This window comes from Parasteatoda tepidariorum, chromosome 2 (genome assembly GCF_982258835.1).
Source record: "Parasteatoda tepidariorum strain Cologne lab strain chromosome 2, Ptep-v5.0, whole genome shotgun sequence".
Classification (NCBI taxonomy): domain Eukaryota; kingdom Metazoa; phylum Arthropoda; class Arachnida; order Araneae; family Theridiidae; genus Parasteatoda; species Parasteatoda tepidariorum.
In genome coordinates, this window is record NC_141756.1 from 72,463,353 (window position 1) to 72,488,773 (window position 25,421).

Here is a 25,421-nt window from a genome sequence, read left to right on the forward strand (position 1 = left end):
AAAAATATAGAAATCTGTCACTGACCACTTACCTTTGAATATTTGCTGCACTCGTTACTATCTTTCGACATTCTTTCAGCGCTTCCTCCGGACAAGACAAATTTGTAACCGGCCATGACTCTTCATCTTGTCGTAGCCACTGAGGACCCTCCCACCATTTCTGGTGGAAAAGATCATACCAATTACAAGAACGTGATGGTAAATCGGCAGGGTTTAACTCTCCTGGTATGTGTCTCCATGCGTTGATATCCATCAGCTTTCTTATTTCTTTTACTCTATTTCCGATAAATGTATTCCAAGGTTCTTGCTTCCTTATCCACGCTAACACAACCATAGAGTCACTCCAAAAAAATGTCTTAAGAGGCAACTTCAGGGATTCTGTAATAGATTTATGTAACCGAGCAGCGATGACAGCTCCCAATAATTCTGCTCTTGGAATCGTTGGACGGTTCATTGGCATCACTCTAGATTTTGCAGTTACCAAATTTACAAAAACTTCTCCTTGCTCTTTACATCTCAAGAATGCACAACAAGCATAAGCTTTCTCTGATGCATCTGAAAAAATGTGTAAAGTTGCATCATCGACATTGCCTCTAAACATTCTTCTTGGAAGAGTGCATTGTTCAATCAGACCAAGATGTTTTGCCCACCTAAGAAACCTCACTTTAAGATCCTCGGGAAGCTCTTCGTCCCAATGTAATTTCATTCTCCAAGCCTCTTGTAGTATCAATTTTGGTACGAGCATTGCAGGACATGAAAATCCTATTGGGTCGTATATGCTGTTTACTACTGAAAGTAACATTCTTTTCTCGTGCGCTTCTGTTGGATCTGCTATTCCTAAAACTTCCAAATCCCAAATGTTATGCAACTCAAAGTTATTCAGTGCCAACGATACCATATTAAAAACTTCCTTTTTCTTTCCAAGACCCATGATGGTCCAACCAACTGTAGTTTCTATGGCTGTTATCCCTGTTTTGAAAACCTCTACTCTACCTGCTAAAATACTGCCAAGGACATCTGCTCCCAGTAGGATACTTATAGGCAACGCATTTCTACCTACATCATGTAGAATTATCCCACGGGAAAATAATTCGGAAATAAGTTTATCATCTTGAATTCTAGGCAATGCCGTACAAATTTTTGACTGATCAAGGAATGTAACTGGTATATAACATTTTCCGTCTAAACCTTCTATAATCAATTTATATTTTTTATGCTTAGCAGCAGGTGTTGTTCCTCCACCAAACAAACCTTGCGAAAGTATTTCGGTACCTGAAGATTGAATATGTAATTCTTTAACTAAACTAGTTTCGATGTATGAACGGTGTGATCCATCATCTAATAAAGATCGAACACAAACCTCTTTACCATCATTACGAAGTCTTAACATAACAGTCTTAAGATAAATTTCTCTTGGTGACGTTTGAGAAGAAAGCAGTGCTGTGGCATTTTCTTCTTCATGCCCTTGTTCCTTCTCAGGGGAATTCATGGATCCTTTGTTAAAATTAGGGCACAATATCACATAATGTCGTTGATTGCACAATAAACACCTTACTTTACTTCTACAATCTCGGAAAAAATTTCCCTTTTTTAAACATAATAAGCAACATTTTGCTTGCTTAACTGCTTTTTTCCTTTCTTCCAAACTCAAATCAGAAGCTTTTCGACAATCTTTGGTATTGTGAGGTTTATGACAAAATATGCAATCAGTTTTTCCAAACAATTTATCAGGAAGTGATGATATTAAAGCAGCGGCTGTTGGATCATCCTGTTGAAATGGTTTATTTACTTCTCGCTTGTATTTTTGTCTCCCAAAACCATTTTCCGCTAAAACCCTATGCTCTTCACCTTCTACTTCATGAGAGAGAAAGGACATTAACGCTTCCAACAAATTTTCTTTAGTTAGATTTATCATCTCTTCTTCGCCAATTTTGGCATTTAATCTGTATCTATCCCACGCCTTTAAAACTTCAACGGGTAAACATGATTCTACAACCGGGTACAACATTGCTGCGTAATTTTTTGTGGTCACCCCCAATGTTTCCAGTGATCTCAAATTTGAACCTAATTTATCATAAAGCTCAGCAAGCCGTACATTTTGGCGATTTAGCACTAAAGCTAAAATATCTCTAATGTAAACTTCTATCAATAAATCTGTCCTTCCAAAACGAGACTTTAAGTATTCTATTACTTTCAAATAATTTTCTTTGGATGGTGGATAGCTGTCAACGATATCTCTTGCTTTCGTATTTGACTTAATAGACGCCAATAGATATTGGAATTTATCTTCTTCTTTTAAATTATTATCATTGTGAATGCGAGAAAACTGTCCCCAAAATGCTACCCAAGTTTTTGGACCAACTTCATATTCTTTCAAAACTATTTTTGGCAGCTTTAAATTTGCGCCAACTATTGACTGTACATCGCACGACTTGGCATCAAAATTTTTCTGAACATAAGAATCGTAAAATACTTTCACTTCAATAAATTTCTCTCTATAAGATTCAGCTAAATCAAATTCTTCGTCAGAAATATTACTTAACAAACTTATTTGAGAATCCAAATCAAACAACCTAGTCGATTTATCAACTATCTTATTATAAATAGTAAATATTTCCTTACTTTCAATATTTTCGGATTCTTCTAACTTAGCAAATTGATTGCAAGCAGTAAAGTTCTTCAAGAAGCAGTTTTAGAAGTAGGTTGAACTTTTTATAGAATTTCTTTAAGAACACAATTGTTAATTTGGGCATTTGGCGATAAAACTTTTTTAGAATTGAAGGATTTGTTACGTCAAGAGCTCAGATATCATAATTTTGATCTAGTTGCGCTTCTATGTCATTTTGATTTATGTTGCTAAGTTAACTTTCAAAAAATTCTATGGCTGGCAACAGCATTTTTATTTTCTAAGTTGTTTATTTTTATTTCTTTTAGAATTCGTTATTTTTTTAGCGAAATGTTTTTTAACCTAACAGAATTCTTTGCCAACTGTTTTCTCTATGAATGAAGAAAATAAAGTAAATATTTAACTGTTGTGAAAAGAATCTTATTTAGTTGTACAAAGTACTTCAGCCAAAATTTGGGAGCCACGTAAAAGAATTATATATATTAGATCAGAAACACATCATTAAAAGGCAGAATGCTTTGGTGTTTTCAAAACAAAGCAAACGTTGCCACCGGCGGAAAAGAAATTCAGCCAAAATTTGGGAGCCACGTAAGAGAATTATATATAATAGATTCTTCCACTGTATGTTCCTAACATCTCTAACGCAATAATTCAAAACGCAAACAATTTATCAGCAAATGCACAATAACAATCTATCAAAAACAGAATATGCTAGGTGGTTTTTAGATTAACATTAAAGAAAATGAAACCCTTCAGCATTACACATCACGATGCTTAAGCTGAAAGTCTTTCCAAAATTCAATATGAACTCTATTTTTGAATCTGGATATATCCAGAAAAAGATGTTATCTTAAAATATTCACTTTTTCAAATATCACTAACTATCGATTTTTCTTAGAAAAGAAACAGTCGGTGAACTTCAAAACTATTTTAGACACTTAAAAATCAATAGCTAATTTAAATAAATGTGAATAAGTTTTCTACCTTTGTGCTAAAAAGAGAAAAAAAATATTCTGGTTTGTTTGAATTTCTAATAAAATCCAATCTCAAATTGAAAGCTTTTTAATATCGATGAATGCTAAACAGTATTTCTTTTTCAAACCTAGATAAATATATTAATAAAAGGAAAAATGTATAAGAATCACATCATAGGAATGAATGTTAAGCAAATATTAAAATGTTAAATCAGTGTTCAGTTTTCCTTTTTAGTTGTAACTCAAATAATTCCCGTTTTTATAGTTTGCTTATCCTTTTTTTTATTTTTAAAAAAGTATGCATAAAGGACTTTTTTTGTCGATATATATAAATATATATATACTAGGAGGCTTCGCCCCCTGCTCGCTGGGCTCGCCAACCCCAGAAACTGTTTCGCAGTTCATTTCGGATTGCTTCGCAATCCAATGCTCGCTTTGCTCGCTCATTGGATACGTTCTTAACGTCTAGCTTTTGCATACTTTTTTGAATACTGAAGTTCCGAAAACTTTTCACTGTAGAAAATTCTAAACCTGTACATTTCAATATTAATTTGAAAATGCAAGCAGTTCACATATTTTTCTTAATCATACTATTCTAAATTTCAGTTGTTGAGAAAAGTAACTGTTGTAAGTTTTGTTTTAAAGTCTTTCCCACCAGAGGGCTAAAGCCATGTGTTGTAAAACAATATGAAATAGTAGTCTGCCACTGAACGCCGGATTTATTCAACCACAAAACAACTTAAAGTCATCAAATTTAGCATGAAGTTGCAAAATGTAATGAAAGAGGGTCATAGAAATAATGAAAGTAGAAGTAAAATTAGTACTGCAAAATTAAAACAATATTTTTAATCAATGAGCCAAGTTCTTCAAGAAGCAATTGTAGAAGTAGGTTGTTTATTTAAAACTTTTTATAGAATTTCTTTAAAAACACAATTGTTAATTTGGGCATTTGGCGATACAACACTTATAGAATTGAAGGATTTGTTACGTCAAGCGCTCAGGTATCATAATTTTGATCTAGTTGCGCTTCTATGTCATTTTGATTTATGTAGCTAAGTTAACTTTCAAAAAATTCTATGGCTGGCAACAGCATTTTTATTTTTTAAGTTGTTTATTTTATTTCTTTTAGAATTCGTAATTTTTTTAGCGAAATGTTTTTTAACCTAACAGAATTCTTTGCCGACTGTTTTCTCTATGAATGAAGAAAATAAAGTAAATATTTAAGTGATGTGAAAAGAATCTTATTTAGTTGTACAAAGTACTTCAGCCAAAATTTGGGAGCCACGTAAAAGAATTATATATATTAGATCAGAAACACATCATTAAAAGGCAGAATGCTTTGGTGTTTTCAAAACAAAGCAAACGTTGCCACCGGCGGAAAAGAAATGCAGCCAAAATTTGGGAGCCACGTAAGAGAATTATATATAATAGATATCTAATATATATAATTCTCTTACGTGGCTCCCAAATTTTGGCTGTATTTCTTTTCCGCCGGTGGCAACGTTTGCTTTGTTTTGAAAACACCAAAGCATTCTGCCTTTTAATGATGTGTTTCTGATCTAATATATATAATTCTTTTACGTGGCTCCCAAATTTTGGCTGAAGTACTTTGTACAACTAAATAAGATTCTTTTCACAACACTTAAATATTTACTTTATTTTCTTCATTTATAGAGAAAACAGTCGGCAAAGAATTCTGTTAGGTTAAAAAACATTTCGCTAAAAAAAGAACAAATTCTAAAAGAAATAAAAATAAACAACTTAAAAAATAAAAATGCTGTTGCCAGCCATAGAATTTTTTTAATGTTAACTTAGCAACATAAATCAAAATGACATAGAAGCGCAACTAGATCAAAATTAAGATACCTGAGCGCTTGAAGTAACAAATCCTTCAATTCTATAAGTGTTGTATGGCCAAATGCCTAAATTAACAAATATGTTTTTAAAGAAATTCTCCCTCTCTCACTACTATTCAGACTACTATTTCATATTGTTTTACAACACATGGCTTTAACACTCTGGTGGGAAAGACTTTAAAACAAATTTTACAACAGTTACTTTTCTCAACAACTGAAATTTTGAATTGCGTGATTAAGAAAAATATGTGAACTGTTTGTAATTTCAAATTAATATTGAAATGTACAGGTTTAGAATTTTCTACAGTGAAAAGTTTTCGGAACTTCAGTATTCAAAAAAGTATACAAAAGCTAGACGTTAAGAATGTATCCAATGAGCGAGCAAAGCGAGCATTGGATTGCGAAGCAATCCGAAATGAACTGCGAAAGCAGTTCCGGGGGTTGGCGAGCGCCAGTGAGCAGGGGGCGAAGCCTCCTAGTATATATATATATATATATATATATATATATATATATATATATATATATATATATATATATATATATATATATATATATATATATATATATATATATATATATATTTATGTCGAGAATAGGAGCAGCAGTATATAATAGCCTACACACATGAAATTTATCACGAGATAAAAAAAATAATGAAAAAAATTGCTTGTCAAAAAGTGTTTGCATAAGCAAATGTAAAATAAATGTATAAGATTAGATTCCTGTAAAATAACGTTATACAAATATTGTAAAAGTTAATTTTTCGTTTTTGATTGAATCTGAAAAATTTGTTTATAGAGTTCCGTGAAACTTTTTCATGATTTTTTTTCTTCTCAAAGGATAACTTATAAAACCCAATACATTTTTTATAAGAAGCTCTTGCATTTATATAGCTTTTATTTTGTAAAGTATTTTCTTTACTTAAAACAAACAAACCATTTTAGTTTGAATCTCAGATCTTTACTTTAAAGCTTTTTTTAATATACTGTCAAGAAGTTTGATTTTTACGTTTTAATTGCAAAATAGTATTTTATAATAAATGGCCGAAAATATTGTAATATTTTCTTTCCATTATTATTCAATATATTTTCCAGATAGGGCACCACATTTTTATTTGTGTTTTTGGGGTGCTTTTTTAACTGTTTACTGGTCACAACTTTCTCCATGTCATTAATTTAGATTCAATAATACTGTTTCTTTTCAGTTTGATGAAATCTCAACATTATCTCATTTATGTCGTGAAAATGCCCCCATCTCAAAGTGAACTAGTGGCCAACGGCGGAATTTAAAAAAAAATTCCGCTTGAGCTAAAATATTTTGCAACATTAATAAGCATGCATAATAACTATATATATTTTACGTTCTGATGCAAAATTTGTTTACTTAAACACAATAATAATACTACTAAAACACTGCTGTGCACCTCACAATCTTTTTCTCACCTCATCTTGTGTGTTAGGAAAAACTCTCCTTATTCCACAGTGTAGTTTTGTCCTTAATAAATTTTTGATGATAAAATAGCAGTTTAAAGATCAATATATATAAAAAATAATAAGGATTAAAGTTTTTTTTCTTCTGTAGAAAATTGCGTTTGGTAACATTTAAAATCCTCTGAATTTTTTCTCTACATTTTAAAGCAAATATATATATATATATATATATATATATATATATATCTATATATCTATATATATAAAAGAAAGTCGTGTTAGTTACTTCACTTATAACTCAAGAACGGCTGAACCGATTTAGCTGAAAATTGGCAGGGAGGTAGTTTAGAGCCAGGAGAAGGACATAGGATACTTTTTATCCCGTGCGATAAACCGTTCCAGCGATATCAGTGAAAGTCGAAATGGAATTTTCTGATTGGTTAAAAGCTAGCCATTGTTTTAAATTTTGCTATAAACGATTCAATTTTCAAATATCTTGAAGATAACAACAGTGATATTTTCTATCTTATAACTCTATTCATTTAGAAAAGTAAATTAAAGTAAATTGCATATACTTTAATTTTTAATTCGCGCTTTTCTTTATGTCAGGTGAGCACAAGCAAGTAAAATCAACGAGAATAGATTTCTTAATTGTTGGTCGTATCACGGATTCAGTACTGTGAAAACTGTTTAATAAATATAAAGACAAAAGCAAATTTCATTCAAATTGCACGTTTTCAGAAATATTTATATTTAGTACGTAATTTTAGGTTAGCAAAATTAAATATACTTTTCGAAGATTTCAGTGCTGTGACAGTTGTCATTTGAAAACTATTAGTTTGTTTGTTTATTTATGCAAAGTTTTCGAATTCATCCATTTTATTTCTTTCATTTATAAAATTGATTTTTGTTTTAAATCTTATAATTTTCATATTTCTTATTCATCTCATTTTTATTGCTCTTTTTATTATTTAAAATATGTATGTGATATTTCGATTTAGCAAATTTGCGACCACTGCCAACTTTTACATTTCTTTTTCGTTGTCAGAAAGAATATTTGCAAAAATATGCCGCCTAAGCAAATCGCTCTTAGTCGGTCGACATCTCAAGCGCGCAAAAAGAGAACTACCCGTGTTTCAGAAACATCGGAGCAACGGGAAAAAGACTTGAAACTAATCGAGAACAGAATGCTTTTGCCCGTTCCTTAGAAACGTCTGAGCAACAGGAAAGAAGACTGTCAACAAATCAACTACGAACTACACAAGCCCGTTCGTCGGAAACATCAGAGCAACGGGAAGCAAGAATGAAAACCGACCGAGAACGCATTTCGCTATTCAGACGCTGCCAATACTCTGATTTGAATTTCAGTGCATTTCACTATGATCCGACAACAAACTATAGTCTTCCCCCAAGTGTCATCATCGGAGAAATATATCAATTATGTATGTTTTGTAATGCTCTCAAATTTAAAAATGAAACAGCTGAAATTTACTGTTCTAGAAGCATACAGAAACTACAAGATTTTACGTCGCCTGCCGAGACATTATCAACCTTCGTATCAGGTCAAACAAACCAATCGAAACATTTTTTGGCGCATATACGCCGGTACAATTCGTGTTTCTAAATGACTTTATTCGGTGCTACACGTATCCTGAACGAGAATTACATCCCAACATTCAAAGTGCAAGGCCAAATTTATCATCGTGCAAGGATCACTTCTTTCAATGCCTAACGCAGATCATAAATTTCTACAAATTTATTTCATGGATAACACAAATGATCAAGTCAATCAACGTTGTCAGGTAAACAATGGCACTAAACGAAAAATTGTTACCGTATTACAAAAATTTTTCGATCAACATAATCAGTTAATTAGGCTGTTCACAATTGCCCTAGACTAAATGTCATCCGATATTTACAAAGTTGTTATTAGAGCTGAAAAAACACCTGTAGGCCACCACAAAGAAAAATACAATGCGCCAACATTGGATGAAGTGGCTATTGTTATAGTTGGCGAAGAATTTACCTCCCGCGATACAGTTCTTCATCGCAGAAATCGTGACGTTCAAAGAGTTCTCAGAAACGTATCGATCATATGATGCATTGCAATATCCTATTTTATTTTGGTGAGGAGAGGAGGGATATTATTTTAACATAAAATTAAGAAGTCCGCAAACAGGCGAGAAAACCAATAAGAAAGCAAGTGCAATAAGTTTTTATGCATATAGATTAATGATTGCCAAAACGCTGATAATCATACTTTAAAATGTCGACAATTAGTTCATCAATACATTGTCGATATGTATGCGAAAATTGAAACTGAACGCCTACTGTATATTAAATTAAATCAAACCAAATTACGTTCAGAAGAATGCATTCATTTACGGGATGCAATAATTAATGATGGTAACGTTAATCCTAATGATGTGGGGAAAATGATTATATTGCCGAATACATTTGCAGGGAGAAAAACTTGGACTCCCTGCAAATGTAGTATTCATACATGTCTGAGTATTCATACATGTGCCTTGGACTCCAAGGCACATGTATGAATACTCACAGGATGCAATGACAGATGTTCTCGCATATGGGCTCCTAGATTTATTTATTACATTTACGTGCAATTCTGCTTGGGTTGAAATTAGAGATATTTTGTTACCAGGACAATCATCATCGGATCGTCATGATATTACAGCACGTGTGTTCAAACAAAAATGATAATCTTTACTTGATTTCATTGTGAAGCGTCATGTTTTTAGAGAGACACGGTGTTGGGTGTACTCTATTGAATGGCAAAAACGAGGATTGCCTCAGGCACACATTCTAATTTGGCTTATTGAAAAAAAACCACCTTCTAAAACTGATCAGATATCAGCAGAAATTCTTGATGTCACCATAGATCCAGTCTTATTTCAGATCATTGTCCAAAATATGTTTCATGCTCCGTGTGCATCACCATACATGTCTGTTTGAAAATGCACTAATGATATCCTAGAGAATTAACTGCTTTTTTTCACCATTAAATAAAATTTGCATTTCAAATCATAATCGCAAATGTCATTTACACACTTAAATACAAAATTCAAATTCAAATTGAAAGCGTTGCAACGCACGCAGGGTACAGCTAGTATATATATATATATATATATATATATATATATATATATATATATATATATATATATATGATAGGTTGGTATTTTGCATTTGTAATTTTATATTGTGCAAATTTTTGTGATAGGATTTATTTCTAAATTTAGAAATTCACTTTCAGTATTTGATTAAGAATAGAGAAACTAAATTGAATGTTGCTGAAAATTGACTTTAACTTTAATGTAAATAAACCAAAAAATAATAAATAAAAATAAATGGAAAAAATAAAATAAAAATATATATAATTGCAAATTGCTTTCCAGAAGACTGTTGAATATTGGCATTATAGAATTATAGAATTATTTTTTTATCTGAAAAAAAATTCGTTAAAATGGAAGGAAACAGAAATTTCCACGGTTTTATGTTCTCTATTTATAGTAGGTGATGCCTATGTATTTATTTCTTTATCCACAAGTTTAATTGCAAAAATTAAAAGGGTTCTTAAAATTTTCTCACTTCGTTAACACTCCATTACAATGTTTTGTCGTGATGACCTCTTAATATGTGTAGATCATTTAACTTATTGTAATTATGAGCATAAAGCCTTCAATCAAATAAATTTGTATCATTTTTTAAGTAAGTAAACTTATGACTCAATGAAAATTTTTATTTTTATTCAAAATGTATTTTACTTCTTAATATGAAGTTTCCATAATCGTATTAAATTGTATCTATCTTTAACATATTCCCAAAAATTATAAACATTTACTAATATTTCGTTAATAACAGCTAACTAAGCTTTCGTTAATAAGAGTTTTATCTCGTGTTCTTATAAAAAATTAATCTTTTTCAAAAACGAAGAAAAAGAGTAATCACAAGTTGTCATTCCAATAGAATTTATTTTTCATACACAAGATAGTTTTATAGATCATACTAAATTAATTGCATAAAGACTCATTTTTTAATTTGAAATCAAAACATAGAACATATTAAAAGTTAAAATGATCATTAACAGAAATAATTGTCCAATTGATATAAAAAAAATATTTACTACCGTTTACATAGTATACGTGTCTTTCATACAAGGTGGTAAGTTGATACCTCTCTAAATATGCACTTTTAAAAACCATTTCTTCAGGGAAAACGAAAAAGTCTAGATATTAGGAGGTTGAAATTAATATTTTAACGTAGGGAAATTAAAGCGCTATTAATATCTGACAAATTTAATTTGAGGTCACAACCAGGTGTTATTGAGATTCGTATTTCAACTCCTAAGTGTTTCCTCCCGCAAATAGAACCTGCATTTTGTTACGTGCTGCATTTGTCTTCTTGTTATTTGACTTCTCAGATTCTGATCGAAATTATGCTTCCCCTTGGTAAAAGATTAATTTATAACCTCCAATGTGTATGCTTAATGTTTTCCTTTCTGATAACAATTTTAAAAATCCATGCTGAGGGTGGCCTTTACGGAATATCAAGTATATATATATATATATATATATATATATATATATATATATATATATATATATATATATATATATATATATATATATATATATATATATATATATATATATATGTTACGGTGAAACACCGAAATCTGGAGAATGTCGACATTCACGTAGTCGCTTGGTGCATGTCCGAAATATTTGCTAAATACCCATATTTCTGACTCTCACTGGTGAATGTCAACAATCACATAGTCGCTTTGATGAATGTTCGAAATATTTGTTATATCCAATTTTATTTTAATTTATTCGTTAATAATATTATATTTATTTGATATATTTATATTTATTCTATATTTTAATACTTATTGACTATAGATTAGAAGAAACATCAGTGTAGGGTACACCGGGCAGTGGCACTTAACTTTAAAAAAACATCAATCTAGGCTATACCGGGCAAATGTACACCGGGCAGTGGCACTTAACCTTAAAAAAACATCAGTATAGGGTATACCGGGCAGTGGCACTTAACCTTAAAAAAACATCAGTGTAGGGTGCACCGGGCAGTGGCACTTAACCTTAAAAAAACATCGGTGTAAGGTATACCGGGCAGTGGCACTTAACCTTAAAGAAACATCAGAGTAGGATATACCGGGCAAATGTATACCGGGTAGTGGCACTTAGCCTTAAAAAAACATCAGCGTAGGGTTAAAATATCGAATAAATGTAATTATATCCACGAATAAATTCATATCAAATCGAATGTAATAAATATTTCGGACATTCACCAAAGCATATCTGTGATTGTCGACATAGACCGGTGAAAGTCAACAACCACCGATTTCGGTCTTTCGCCGTGACATATATATATAACTTTTTATTCCTGGCTTTCACTGGGTTAAATCAAGAAAGAATAAAATTGCATAACTGCATGAAGAATTTTAAATATCTAAAAGATGACAAAAGAGCAAAGAATGGTAATGGGTGTATAATCAGAAAACTACGATTTTAAAATAATCTTAGTACTTGAGGATTTTAAAAGTAAATAAATTTTTTTTTTAAATTACAAATTTTAGATATTTTTAAGAAAACGGCATAAATAATATAAAAAATTTTAGCACTCGACTATTTTTTTAGTGTGGTACAAGAATTTAATCTTTTAATGAAGGGCATTAATTCTTTCAGGAAAAATTCCTTTTAATGAAGAATCTGAGAACAAAATATCAAGCAAAAGAAGCAGATTAGCTTAAGCACTCTCGAGGGTGCTCAAATACTCATTACCGTCTGAATTTATATTTCATTTGATTTGTCTGTCTTAACCACTTGTGCGTAGGCTTAATTGGCTTTTCATCGAAGTAATAGCTAAAAGCAACTAAATTTTGTTTTTAAAGTTACTTCTCCGAGGAAGAAAAATAAGCATTTCTCTCAATTAGTTAGAGAGTCCAAAATAAAGCACACACTTTATTCTAGACGTTGAAACTAATGATTTCGCTCAGTTTTCTTCTTTTTTGTTTACTTTACAGCGGGATTTTAAAATGAATAATCTTTTGATCGTATTTTACCTGTGATTTAGTGTAGTGAAAGTTTCACAAAATAACATTACAGAATTGAAAAATAAACTATATTTTGGTAATGAGTATTGACATGTTAGATTCACGAAGTCGGAAAAATACTTATTTTCTGAATTTTTCTTCTTCTTCTTTATTGTGTGTGTCTTATTTCTTAATTGGTATTTCGTGAATATAACAACTAAATTTTATTACCTATTCATACGCTACAAATACATAGAACTCATAAAAATATAATAAAAATGAATGAAGAAAGAGGAAAAAAAAATATTAAAATAAAATATTTTAAAAATATTTAAGAAAATTGTATTAAAAAAATTCAAGCCGAAAAATTAAATAATGGAAAGATATAATCTTGTCATCAGCTCGCACGATTATATCCGCAAAAAAGAGTATTTTCTAATATTGTACTATTATAGCGAAAGCAAAATATATCAATTCAATAGTGTGAGGAGCACCCAAAAAATTGAAACGAAAATAGAGCATATTAAATATAAATTCCATGTTATTTCCATGTTTCCTCTCTCTCTATATATATTAGGTTGAGTAAAAGGTCATTTATTTTTTTGTACATTTTTCAAAGTCATGTATTTAAAGGTTAATAACTGATATATGTTACCTTTTGTTCAATGACCTTTTACCATTCTTTTGTGAGATTCGTAATTCCTCGTTCGTAAAAACCTTACTACCTTATTTTTTATTTGAGAAGAAACTGAACAAGTTGCTGATTTATAGCCTCATCTGAATTTAACGCTATTCCACTGAATGAGTCTTACAACGGGCAACGACAGCGATGCAAGGTCACCGGAGTATGGTGTGGGGGGGATATATCTGGTCTAAGCTCCAATAACTTTTGATTGGTCGCCAAAGATGTATGGGTTTTCGCTTAGTCATGATGGAACACTACACCTTTACGATTGACGCTCTCAGGACGTTTCTAGACAATAGATTTGCCCAAACTGCCCAATTGCCTACAGTGCACATCTGAATTGATTGTTCCGCCCATTGGTTGGAGTTCAAAAAACTCCACACCCTACAAATCCTATGACATTGAAAGCATAACCTTCCTCTGATGAAGTTTTGGTTTTGAAATATGGAATATGGGGAATCTTCACCTCAGTACTAAAATTGTTTGCGTACAACATTGTTTTAAGCAATCCACTTCTCATTACTAGTTTTCATTCGTTTCAAAAAAGGATTGCTTTCTTCACGTTTCATGAGAATATCGCAGATATTTATTCGTGCCGTCAAATGAATTCTTCGAATTCATGGGAAACCCAAAGTTTGAGCATTCTTACGTATCCCAGTTTCTTTAGATGGACTTGAAAACTTTTTTGACTGATTTTCAACTGACTGACCTACAATGATTTTCGGCAATTTTTTGCGTCGTGTAACGTAGATTTGACTAGATCAATGGCATTATTTTGTCATTATAAATCTGGGATATGATGACAAAAGCCTATAGTTTGTTTTGAAAGTATAAAGTTCAAAGTAGAGCAATGTCTAGGTTAGAGAAAATTTTCAAGGAGTTACGATTCAAGGTACCAATGTAAAGGTAAATATCTTTAATGGATTTTTTTTGAATTTATCATTATAAATATATATAATATAACGTAATTTTTAAATTTCCCTAATTTTTTTAATTAGTAATAAATTTTTGTGCATTAATTTTCAGAATTAAACAAAAATTAAATATTTTATATTTATACTAACAAACCTATATCAAGTTAAACTTCAAATTTTGAAATAAAAGATGAAGTTTTAACAATAATCTATATATTAATAGGCTAGCAATATTTTGTCTCGCTAAAAACTCCCAAACTACGCAACAGAATTAAACAAATAAGGTGTCGTTTTAAAGGTATTGTTATGTAGATGTGCAATAAGTTCTTAAATTATGAAAATGTCCTTTAATTAATTAATAAAATTAATAATTTAGTTTCAACCAATGAGAATTCAGCAAATCATTTTTCGGGTGGTTCGCATAAGCATTGTTTCCGTAAGCATCGTTTGATTTAAAGCATTTCTGAATTAATAGATTGATAAACAAAAATAAGAGTGAATAAAAAAAACGGAACTGAATTTCTTAAAAAAAGAATTCAATATCTTTAGTTCCTTTGATAAATTTTTAGTTTCACGATAATTTTTTTGTTTCGTTACAATAGAATGGCAATGGCATCGTGCGAATATTCAAACCAAAACAAACGTACGAATATTCAAACCAAAACAAACTTTCTACAAACAATTATTTTGATTTGAGATTTAAAACGATATCTTAGTTATTTAGTTCTATTTTTATTTATTTAGTGCCTGCTGCCTAAATAAAATGCCTGCTATCAGGCGTCGAAATATCTCTGGCAGACGTCAGAGAAATGAATGGTGGAATTCTAAACGGGAAAGCATTTCTTATTGAGATATATTCTCTGCTACAGCTCCAAATTTCTCAGCTACATGAAGAAAAGATAATCAAATTGTGAAGGGGGCAGAGAAGTGTATAAATTTCATTAAGTAATTGATTTCAATATCTGGCATTTTTATTTTAAAATTTAAATTTGTTAAAATGTTTTTATAAGATTGCGAAGCAATATGCAATGGAACTGCGAAGCAGTTCTGGGGTTTGGCGAGCGTAGCGAGCAGGGGGCGGAGCCCCCTAGTAATAGTTTATTATTAGTGTTTCTGCAGTTTCACGTGATATAAATACAACCAAATATTTTTTAACGTTTTTTATATGCAATATTTACTTCTATTATAAATGATGATGTGTAAAGGAGATTAATTAACAATACTGTGATATGTTTATTAGCATCTTTTGTTTCTATTCGTGGACAAAGTAAAACTCAACATTATAAAAATATATATTTTTTAAGCTTTTGTAACTAAATAAAATTCACAAATTTTACTTTTATATCTTTGAATAATAGTTTTCTTACTAAACGAAACTATTTTTTGAAACCCTGAAAAAATTAAATATTTTCCAAAAAAATATCGGCTTCTTTTGTATCTATCCAGTGAGATGAAAAGAAAAATATTAATATTATTAGATTATTATTTTTTATTTTTATTTTGAAGTGTTATGTATTAAAGTGAGTAAATGCAATCGATGCAACTTTTTGAAGTTTTTGTTGGATATCCTGATTCCGTTGATTATCTTTTTGTGAAAGGAACGTGACTACTTCACTGCTATGAAGCTTATGTAATGATGTTTCCTATCAATATTTTCTTTTCTTTTCTACACAAACTTTTTTATAACTTTTCTTATAACTAGGGTCGAAAAGATTGATTACGCTTCTTAAACTTCCTTTTTTATACATCTTGAGTACGTGGATAGGGATGAAATTTTTTTGTTAACATACTACAGAATTTCTTGTACATTTCTCTTTTTTTGGTAGATTCTCGTAGCTGAATTTCTCTATTTTGTCTAATGAACTATAAGAAAATACATGAAATTTTTATCTTGGCTTTTTTTTAAAAAAAATTAAAATTTTCTCTTTCTTAGTAGTTAAAGAAATTATTTAGGATTTTAAAGACTAAAATTAGAGAATAACTGTCTTCACACCCGATAAATAAACTTATTGTTAATTATTTTATTATCATCTTCTTTGTTATTGACATTGATAATAATTTATCAAACTTAAAATAAAAAAAAGAGATTTTTTATGTGGTTTATGATTTACATTTTAAGTACTTAATATAAAGTGTAAGTAGTAAGTAGTTTATTGTATAGTAATATATTATAATAGCTAATGTTGTTGTTGTTGTCGTGTCCGTGGATGAAGGTTGTAAGCTAGATGATATTAAAGAAGCGGCTAACTGCAGCAACCAATTCTGGTGCCTCAGAACTATGAAGGATAATATAAGTAAAATATAAGTAATTAATATAAAGTAGGAAATAAAGTTATTAAAAGCAAAACTTTTTAGGTTTCGAAACTGTAAACGACCATCTAAAGCAACTGGCTCTAGAAATTATTAACGTTATTTCAAAACAAGACACTAAAAATTTCACTGAAGGCAGCAAAATCGATAGTCATGCTGGTAGCGGAGTGTACACGAGACTCCTGATGATAAATTTTCTCTCTGTCTTCTTAACCCAGACTTCTGATCTGTTTTCAGAAGTGAACTTCCTGCAACCAACAGGGGTCTAGAATTTGTTATGCACAATGACCATTATTTTGAAGACCTTTGGATACTCACTGATAGCCGCAGCTCCCTGCAATATCTCAAAAACTGGACCCATATTAGCGACAAAACCAGTATTTCTATCCTAAACAAATTAAAACTCTTGTCCCTTCAGCATAATATTCACCTGCAGTGGATTCCTTCTAGCGTCGGTGTCTATAGCAACGACTTAGCGGATAGCCTGGCTAAAGAGGGTAGCATCAGCCAACCGCACCCTACCTCTTCTGGTCTCACCTATCTTGAACTTTATTTTACTCCCTAAAGAAGCAGCTACTCAGGGACTGGCTCATCCCCCCTATCCACCATTGGCACAAAAGAAATATGTCTGGAGTTTCTTTGACTCTTGCCATTGAGAGAGAGTCTGCACCACCCTCTCCCGCCTAGCTACCGGTCATCTGAAAGGTTTAATATTTTCTGAAGGAACTAAGACCTACCTCCTCTGCCCTAAATGCCATCTACACCGGGCTTCAGCCGATCATATCCTGTACTGTCATGGTCTTCTCTACTCATCTTTAGGTCTCCGATTTCATTCAGATCAATGGGTTCATAGAACTGATCTGACTTCGTCAGGCCAGATGAGGATAAGCAACAACAACAACAGAATTGTAAAGTTTTCAAGTATTTGAGACCTTAGAGCACTTATATTAATATCCAGCACTAAATAAATAATCACAAGAAGCATATGTAATAAAGATATACTTGATTAAAAATTTTATTGGCACTCAAAAATAGAAATATGGCAATAAAATTTGACATGTTTCAAGTGCTGAAAAATAGGCAACCATTCTTAAGACTTGCCAGACGTGAATAAATAATACCAAGGCGGTTTGAATCATAAATCACAAATTAACCAAAGAAAAAGTTAAAAACGAATTAAGAAAATCATGCTGGCTGAGAGTGAAACTAAAATAAATAAGGAAAAAAAAGCAAATAAGAAACCTGTAGTCAAAAGCGACAAATAAAAGCAAATTGCCGTTCTGCGTACTATGATAATAGAAATAAACTCATGTCTCTAACAAGAGAATCTGCTTTCATATGAATGCAACAAGATTCTAGGGCTCCTAGGTGAACTGATGTGACAGGAGTGGAAATAATTTCAACATTGTCGATACTGAATTTATGCTCAAGATTCCAACAATAACCGGCAACTGAGGATTTATCGTTGTCTTGATTGCGGACATATCGTGTTCATTTAGTCTTAATTTTAAAGCACGTCTGGTTTGTCCAATGCAGTCTGGTAAATCTTCAAGTATGACAAGTCTTGAGAATAAACGCCTAATTTTGAGCGCTTGAAAGACTATGACTTTTATTACCATCTTTATGCTTTTTGCAGCCGACGAAGCTTTTAATTGAGTATAGCATATTTATAGCATATTTAAGAGCATATTTACATGTAAAGCTATGCTACAGTAGTACAATAATATTTTTAAAACATGTACTCGCATCTATGAAGTACTAGCTTTTTTCTCTTAAATCAGTTTAAGAAACTTATACTCTTCAAGTGCAATCGTAAATTCTATATATTTATCTAGAACAATGGTAAATTTTGCACTATTTCAAGCGATAGAATGTCCAGTATTCGAAATGCTAATATTTGAAAGGGCAGAATTACTAAAATCATTTGAATATTCCTTGCGAATCTACCTTAATTCGGGATACACGCTGCCGAAATCATTTCCCTGTGTTGTTTCCTGAGTGATTGTTATCGCGTCACTACGATTTCGGTGATGTATATGGTAAATGTGAAATCCTGCTTTGCATTATGTCACTCGGCTCATTTAATTCAATTTCATGCTCTTCTTGACACATTCAAAATTGAATAAAATTCTCCATACGCAGTGAATTATGCATTGTAATATTGAAGTTTTGTTCTCTTAATTTGATTCAAGTATAACTCTGACAAGATAAGTATTAAATCAAGAATGTGTGTGTTCAGTTTTATGTTTAGCTTTCCTTTTGTAGAAGTTTGCAAAAGAAACCTAAAAAAACAAGTATTTTTAAAAATTTTGGTAAATTTTTCGTAGATACTTCCTAATAAAATTAGATGCAATTAGGAAATTTGAACTTCCGACGTAAATATAATTTTAATGTGATTAATACTTTATTTTTTATGAAACTGATTTTCTTAAGTTGATTGTACAAATTATCTTTTTGCAGACTGCATTTTAATAAAAAATATACGGCTTCTAGTTTTCGAACTTCATTTGATCCATTTTTTTTCTAATTTTACAAAAGAAAAAAACTAGTCTTATATTAAGTTTAATGCTATAAAAATTTCTTATCCCTTTCACACAGTATTTTTATTAAACATATTGTTAATACTTGACTCATCATTTTATATTAATTTTAGTCAAAATAAATGAAAAATATTATATAATATTTTAATAATCTTTGGTTATTAAATACACATAGGAAATCAGTGTCCATTTTTGCGTTAAAGGTAAAAGTTTCAAAACATGGCACATTTCCAAACAATAACTTTTCAAATTTGCAGATATTCAGATTTAAAAGAAACAGTTATTCAACTTTGAAATTTCCCTAATTTAAAAAATTAGTTACTGATAAACTTTGCAATAGGAATGAAAAAAAAAATCAAGTTACTTTTTTTATTGAATTTTATATGTTATAACAAATATAATTCCAAGAATAATAGATTTTTAACAACTATTAGACTGTTTTATTTATGTATAAAATATATTTGGCTTGTATTTGGAGAGTCAGAAAAAATATAGAAGGGAGTACTGGTGTCCCATATGTGGCAAAGGTTTAAATATTAGTAATTTTAACAACTTAAATTTTTCTTAAATAGTTGTGAGAAATTCTCTCAAAAACATAAGAATGTCTATTATAATATATATTTTTCTGAATGAATATATTTTTCTGAATTCTCCTGAAAAACTGAGTAAAGGAAAATTATTAGTGTTATTACAGAGGATTTGAATAAATTTGCCCTAAAATTAAGAGATCGGTAATCGAAAATAAACTGTATGTCTTAGTTATGTTTATATATATTTTTTGCAACCTCTCAATTGAAGAAATGATTAAACGTTAAACATTCATTTGAACTTTTAGTGCTATGGCATTCCTATTAGTTTTTAATTTGCTGCCCAAATGATTCTTTAATGGTTATAAAATCTTGGCTCAATAAAGGTTCAAAGGACGGCTATTCTCCTTATATAGGTTCTATATAGAATTGCCTGATTCATCCGATATTTTATAGACATTATTCAACCAATATTTCCCCATATGGAATTGTTCGATTTGACCGATATTTGATAGCCACTATTCAGCCAATTGCCTGTAGGGTATATACGGGTCCGATTCATCTGATGTTCAATAGCCCTTATTCAATCTATATCAGCCTTATATAAAGTTGTTCGATTCAGCCGATATGTTATAGCCATTTTTCAACCAAAATTGTTCCGATATAGAAAATCCTGATCCAGCCGATATTTTATTGAAACTCAGCCAATATCAGCACTACATAAAATTGTCAGATTCAAACTACATTTTTAGCTCCTATTCAACGAAGCAAATTGTCAGATTCACCCAATATTTTAAATCAATTTTTGACCAATATCAGTCCTACATAGAATAGTGAAATTCAACTGATATTTTTAGCCAGTATTCAGCCACTATAAGCTCTAATATTGAATTGTCAGATTCAAGCGATAATCCATTATTCAGCCAATATTGGCACTATATAGAATTGTTCGATTCAACCGATATTTTATAGCCATTACATAAGTGAGCAAATATTTGCGTCCTCAATTCTGTTATTAAGAATCAATTTCAATTCATCACACATAACAGTGTGTAACTTTTTCAACCATGCTGCTTTAGAGATATGTTCAAATAATTTTCATAAAATTCTGTGATAATTTTTTTTTATGTAATTCAAAAAAATACATTTTCACAAATCGAGAGTGATTATTTCAACATACAGTGTTTAATCAAAATGCTAAGTTTTTTTCGAAATTTGGGAATTAAAATAATATTAAAATTAAGCCAAAAAGATCATCCTTTTAGATTAGGAGAAGTTAAATATAAAAAAACAAAAACATTTAGAATTAGGGTACAGAAAAATAAAAATAAAAAATCATCTTAAGAATTTTGGTGATAGCAAAATATAAGCTTAATAAAAAATTCCGAGATAAAGCAAATTGTATGAAACAGCCTACTTAATTAAGGGGAAATATTAAAATTGAATTTTAATAATAGAGGAAGGAGGAAAACTTAACAGTTAAAGTGAAGAAAATAGGACATTTCATTTCAAAAATTGTGCTTCTTGCTTGTTATTATTACAGAAGTCTTTTTTTGTACAGTTGAAATGCTAAAGTAAGTATTCAGGTACAAACTGCAAAGACCACAATTCAAAACGGAAATTAGTTTGAATCTAAGAACTCAAAAACCCTTAGATGTTTTTGAAATAATCTTTTAACACAAATGTTTGCCAAATTCAAAATCAATAATTCATTTCCTACACTCACTTTGATACATGTTACAATTCCAAATTCTAAGACTTTCGAATCCAACTAATTAAATACATTTTAACAATGAGTAGGATTTGCAGTGGAATCTTTGATGTTCGCGGTATTTAATCCGTTTAACAATTCACGCGGTTGTCAATACAAACAGAGTTGGTTTGTCTCAAATGCGTGAATATTATGCACTTCTAACAATAAGCTACAAATGAGCATATGATGTCATTTTAATACAAAACTGAACATGTATTTGTTTGAAACCGAGCAAAAATCCACTTTGTTTAAGATCTTAAGCATCTATATTAGCAATAGCTGTATTCAAGCTAAAAGTTTCTTAATAGTAATCAAGAAAAATTAAAATCAAGAGCATGAAAATTTTATTTAAAATGAAATTTATGTCATTTAGTTTAAAGTCAGCTAATTTAATATAATCTAGATATCTAGATTTAAATACAATAATCAATAAACAATTTTCTTGTAATATATATATATATATATATATATATATATATATATATATATATATATATATATATATATATATATATATATATATATATATATATATATATATATATATATATATATATATATTTTTTTTTTCAGATTTCCCATGTTCCAGGCCCAGGTTTTCATGGTTTCTCGCCCAGCAACAATGTTTTCATGGGGCACATTAGGTCCCATAATCCTGATAGAACAGTCCCTGATGTCTGTAAGCTACTTGAACGTAGTTGCAAACCAGGTTCACCCATTCATCGCAACAGTTTTTAATGCGGGGGATGGTATTTACCAACAGGATAATGAACCATGTTATAAGGGTCGAATCATCATGAATTGGTTCGAGGAACATTCCAGTGACTTTCAAGTCATGTCTAGGCCCCCAAATTCACCCGACCTTAATCCAATAGAGCATTTGTGGTTCTGCTTGGAAAACCAAATTCGTGCTGCCACGCTACCCCCTCGCAATGTGAGGGAATTGCAGGACCAGTTGGTGAGCGCTTGGTACCAGATACCTCAGACTACCTATCAGCATCTTGTGGAATCAATGCCACGGCTCCTCGGTATATATATACCACAAGGTAATATATATATTTAACAAGGTTATTGCTTAGGTCGAAACAAAACGAGTTCAAGTATATTAATCAGTAATGGCCGGAATTTGATTATTAGGCGTTCCAATGGAAAATGAATACTCTATAAATGGAAACATTCCGCCCTTCTCTACTTTCGAGCAACGTCATTAATGTCTAATTCGCTCAAGGTATTTGACTAGTTTCTTCAACTTTTTTTAAATATTAATGAACTTTTTTTTAAAAAAAAAAATTAGATTATTTGTTTTATGACGTGCAAAATGTTATAAAATTAGCAAAAAAATTAGTAATAGTATTGTTTTAAATAGCTATTTTTATGTAAGAATAAGGTATTTTTTGCATATACGCTAAAAGCAGTAAAAAAAATTTTTATCTCCTGAAACAAAAAATCCTTTGAGTATTTTATTTAGAAGACTATCAATTATGTTTTTCCTTAAACTATACACTGCAGAATTAGAGATCAAAAAAGCAACTCGTCTTAGCGATAAACATGCATTAAAATTGAAATTCTACATTTTTCTCTTTGTCTGTAGTTCAAAATATGCTTTCTATAATCATAAACATTTATGAAAAATTGTGTACAATTATTTTATAAACAGCATGAGGTATCGTGTTTAAGGGGGTGTAGAATGGAGGTGATACGATTTAGAGCTAAACCCATTCAAGTCTGCTCACTGTTATCACGTTACAGAAAAACTGCTATAACTTTGTAAATTATTGTATTGCAACAAAAGTAAAGTATTTTTAGAAAGCTGAGAGGAAGGGAATTATAATAATGAAATTGTTGTTATAATAAACTCATTTTCGAAAATTTTACATTATGTCATGTTTTTGCACTAGTTGGAAAATATTGAAATCAAAGTATATTTTGGAATCTCCGTTTAAAGATTCTGATAATTTTTAAAGCACTCAATATACAATATTTTATTGCTACTCTGCATTTCTGTTTTGCTAGCGAAAATCAGTTTAAAAAAATATTTTTTTCAACGTATCGTTTTGGAATTATTTCCACAATATATTTGGATTTAAAAGTCTTACTTTTCAAAAACAGAAAATTAACAGTTCTTCAGTGTATGATTTCTGAGTAATTACATGATAACAAAAGGTTTTAAAAATAATAATACTTTCTTGTAGAGCAAAACCTATTGATATAAATATAAACTACTATTATTATTTGCAACATATCGAATATGACAAGAAATTTTGTTCAAAAAGTATTCCCAAAATCTAAAGTAGATTTTTCTTTAGGTGACATCTATATCTTGGTTTGAAAAAGAAAAATGACGGAAATAAAAGAAATAATACAAGTATATCTCCTTTCAAATTTAAAATGTTCCGATGCTCATCCATGGTTATTGTCCTTTTCCTCTTGGATTTTGACCCAAATATCAGTGAAAGAAATATTGCTCTTATATTTCATGTCAAAAACGCTGATAGAGAAGTAGTATGTTTTATTTCACTCGTCCCACTCAATATTGCTTAGATATTTTACAACAAATGGCTTTCCGAATTGCATTTTATCATTTATGATTTGTTACATACTTTTATTTTAAGATAGAAATGTAATTATTATCTTTGGTTTAAAAAATGCAGAACTTCTAATGGTCATTAAATAACTTTAAAAGCATGAAAATTATCAAAATTTCAAAACAGCATATTGTTATTAATAAAGTAAAATAAAATATATATCCAGATTCAACCAGTTAAAATCGAAGTCAATAAAACACTAAATCTGTAGTCCATAAAAAACCAAAGAAGTTGTAATGTGTCCAACCATAATCAACTGTAACCTGGTAGAATTAATCTCAGTCGGTTAATGATCAAAACCAAGCATTATTAGTCGATAAAAACCCTGAACTTAAATAAACATGATTGGTGAAATATGAAGAAATGGGTTTTTACTTTGAAGTTAAGAACGTTGAGAATTCTGATGATGGTAATACTTATCCTCTTGATCTAATTCAAGTAAGATCTATGCAGGCATTCACCTAAAATACTTCTAAGACATACTTCGGCCCCTTCTGAAGGTCCCCCTGTTCCAAGTTAGCGCAGTTAATCAGATGGTGCAAACTGACTTCCGCTTGGTGCGAACTAGAAATTTCCTGGCACAATTTAAACATCTGAGGGTTTTTAAATGTCCGACTTCCGAGATAAAGTAGTTTGATCTCTCCTGTCACCTTTAAAAGTTAATGATGCCCCATGAACTCCACTAAGATGCCACATATGTGGTAGTGGTTGTTCCCAAGAAATTCTATTTCTTCACAAATATAGCTTAAGAAGATAGTGCAGAGATTGCACTTTTGCCTGATTCATGGAAGTGTCTCCTTTAGTTAGAGCATCAGCAATAAAGTTTATATTCACATAGAATGTAACGCATTGCAGACGAAGCATTGAAGAACCAGACAGGTCTTCTGCAATTCTAATTCCGTTTTTGTCTCCAATAAGTCTCCAATTTTGCCGATATTTAATTGCACTTCAGCTGTCCGAAGGAATGAATATTTTTCCAGTCAAATGACACCCGGAAACACTATCTTGTACCATGCTTCTTCTGAATATTAGTAGAGTATTCCCAATAAGTAATTTTGGCATTAAGGTCTCCCAAAAGAGTGTAGTTTTCTCATGAAAAACAGAAAATAAGTCATCGCACATACATCTCCAATTAGGTGGCA

At 30.6% G+C, this 25,421-nt stretch overlaps 1 protein-coding gene across 1 annotated transcript; it reads right to left on the reverse strand.

Moving 5' to 3' along the window:
* Positions 1 to 28: 28 nt before the first annotated feature.
* On the reverse strand, positions 29 to 17,687 carry LOC147815848 (uncharacterized). The gene is made up of 2 exons (XM_087156622.1): positions 17,637 to 17,687; positions 29 to 2,677 (listed from the first exon to the last, which is right to left on the reverse strand). The coding sequence occupies exons 1-2, from the start codon at positions 17,685 to 17,687 to the stop codon at positions 29 to 31; spliced, it is 2,700 nt and encodes an 899-aa protein (XP_087012748.1).
* Between the last annotated feature and the right edge of the window lie 7,734 nt (positions 17,688 to 25,421).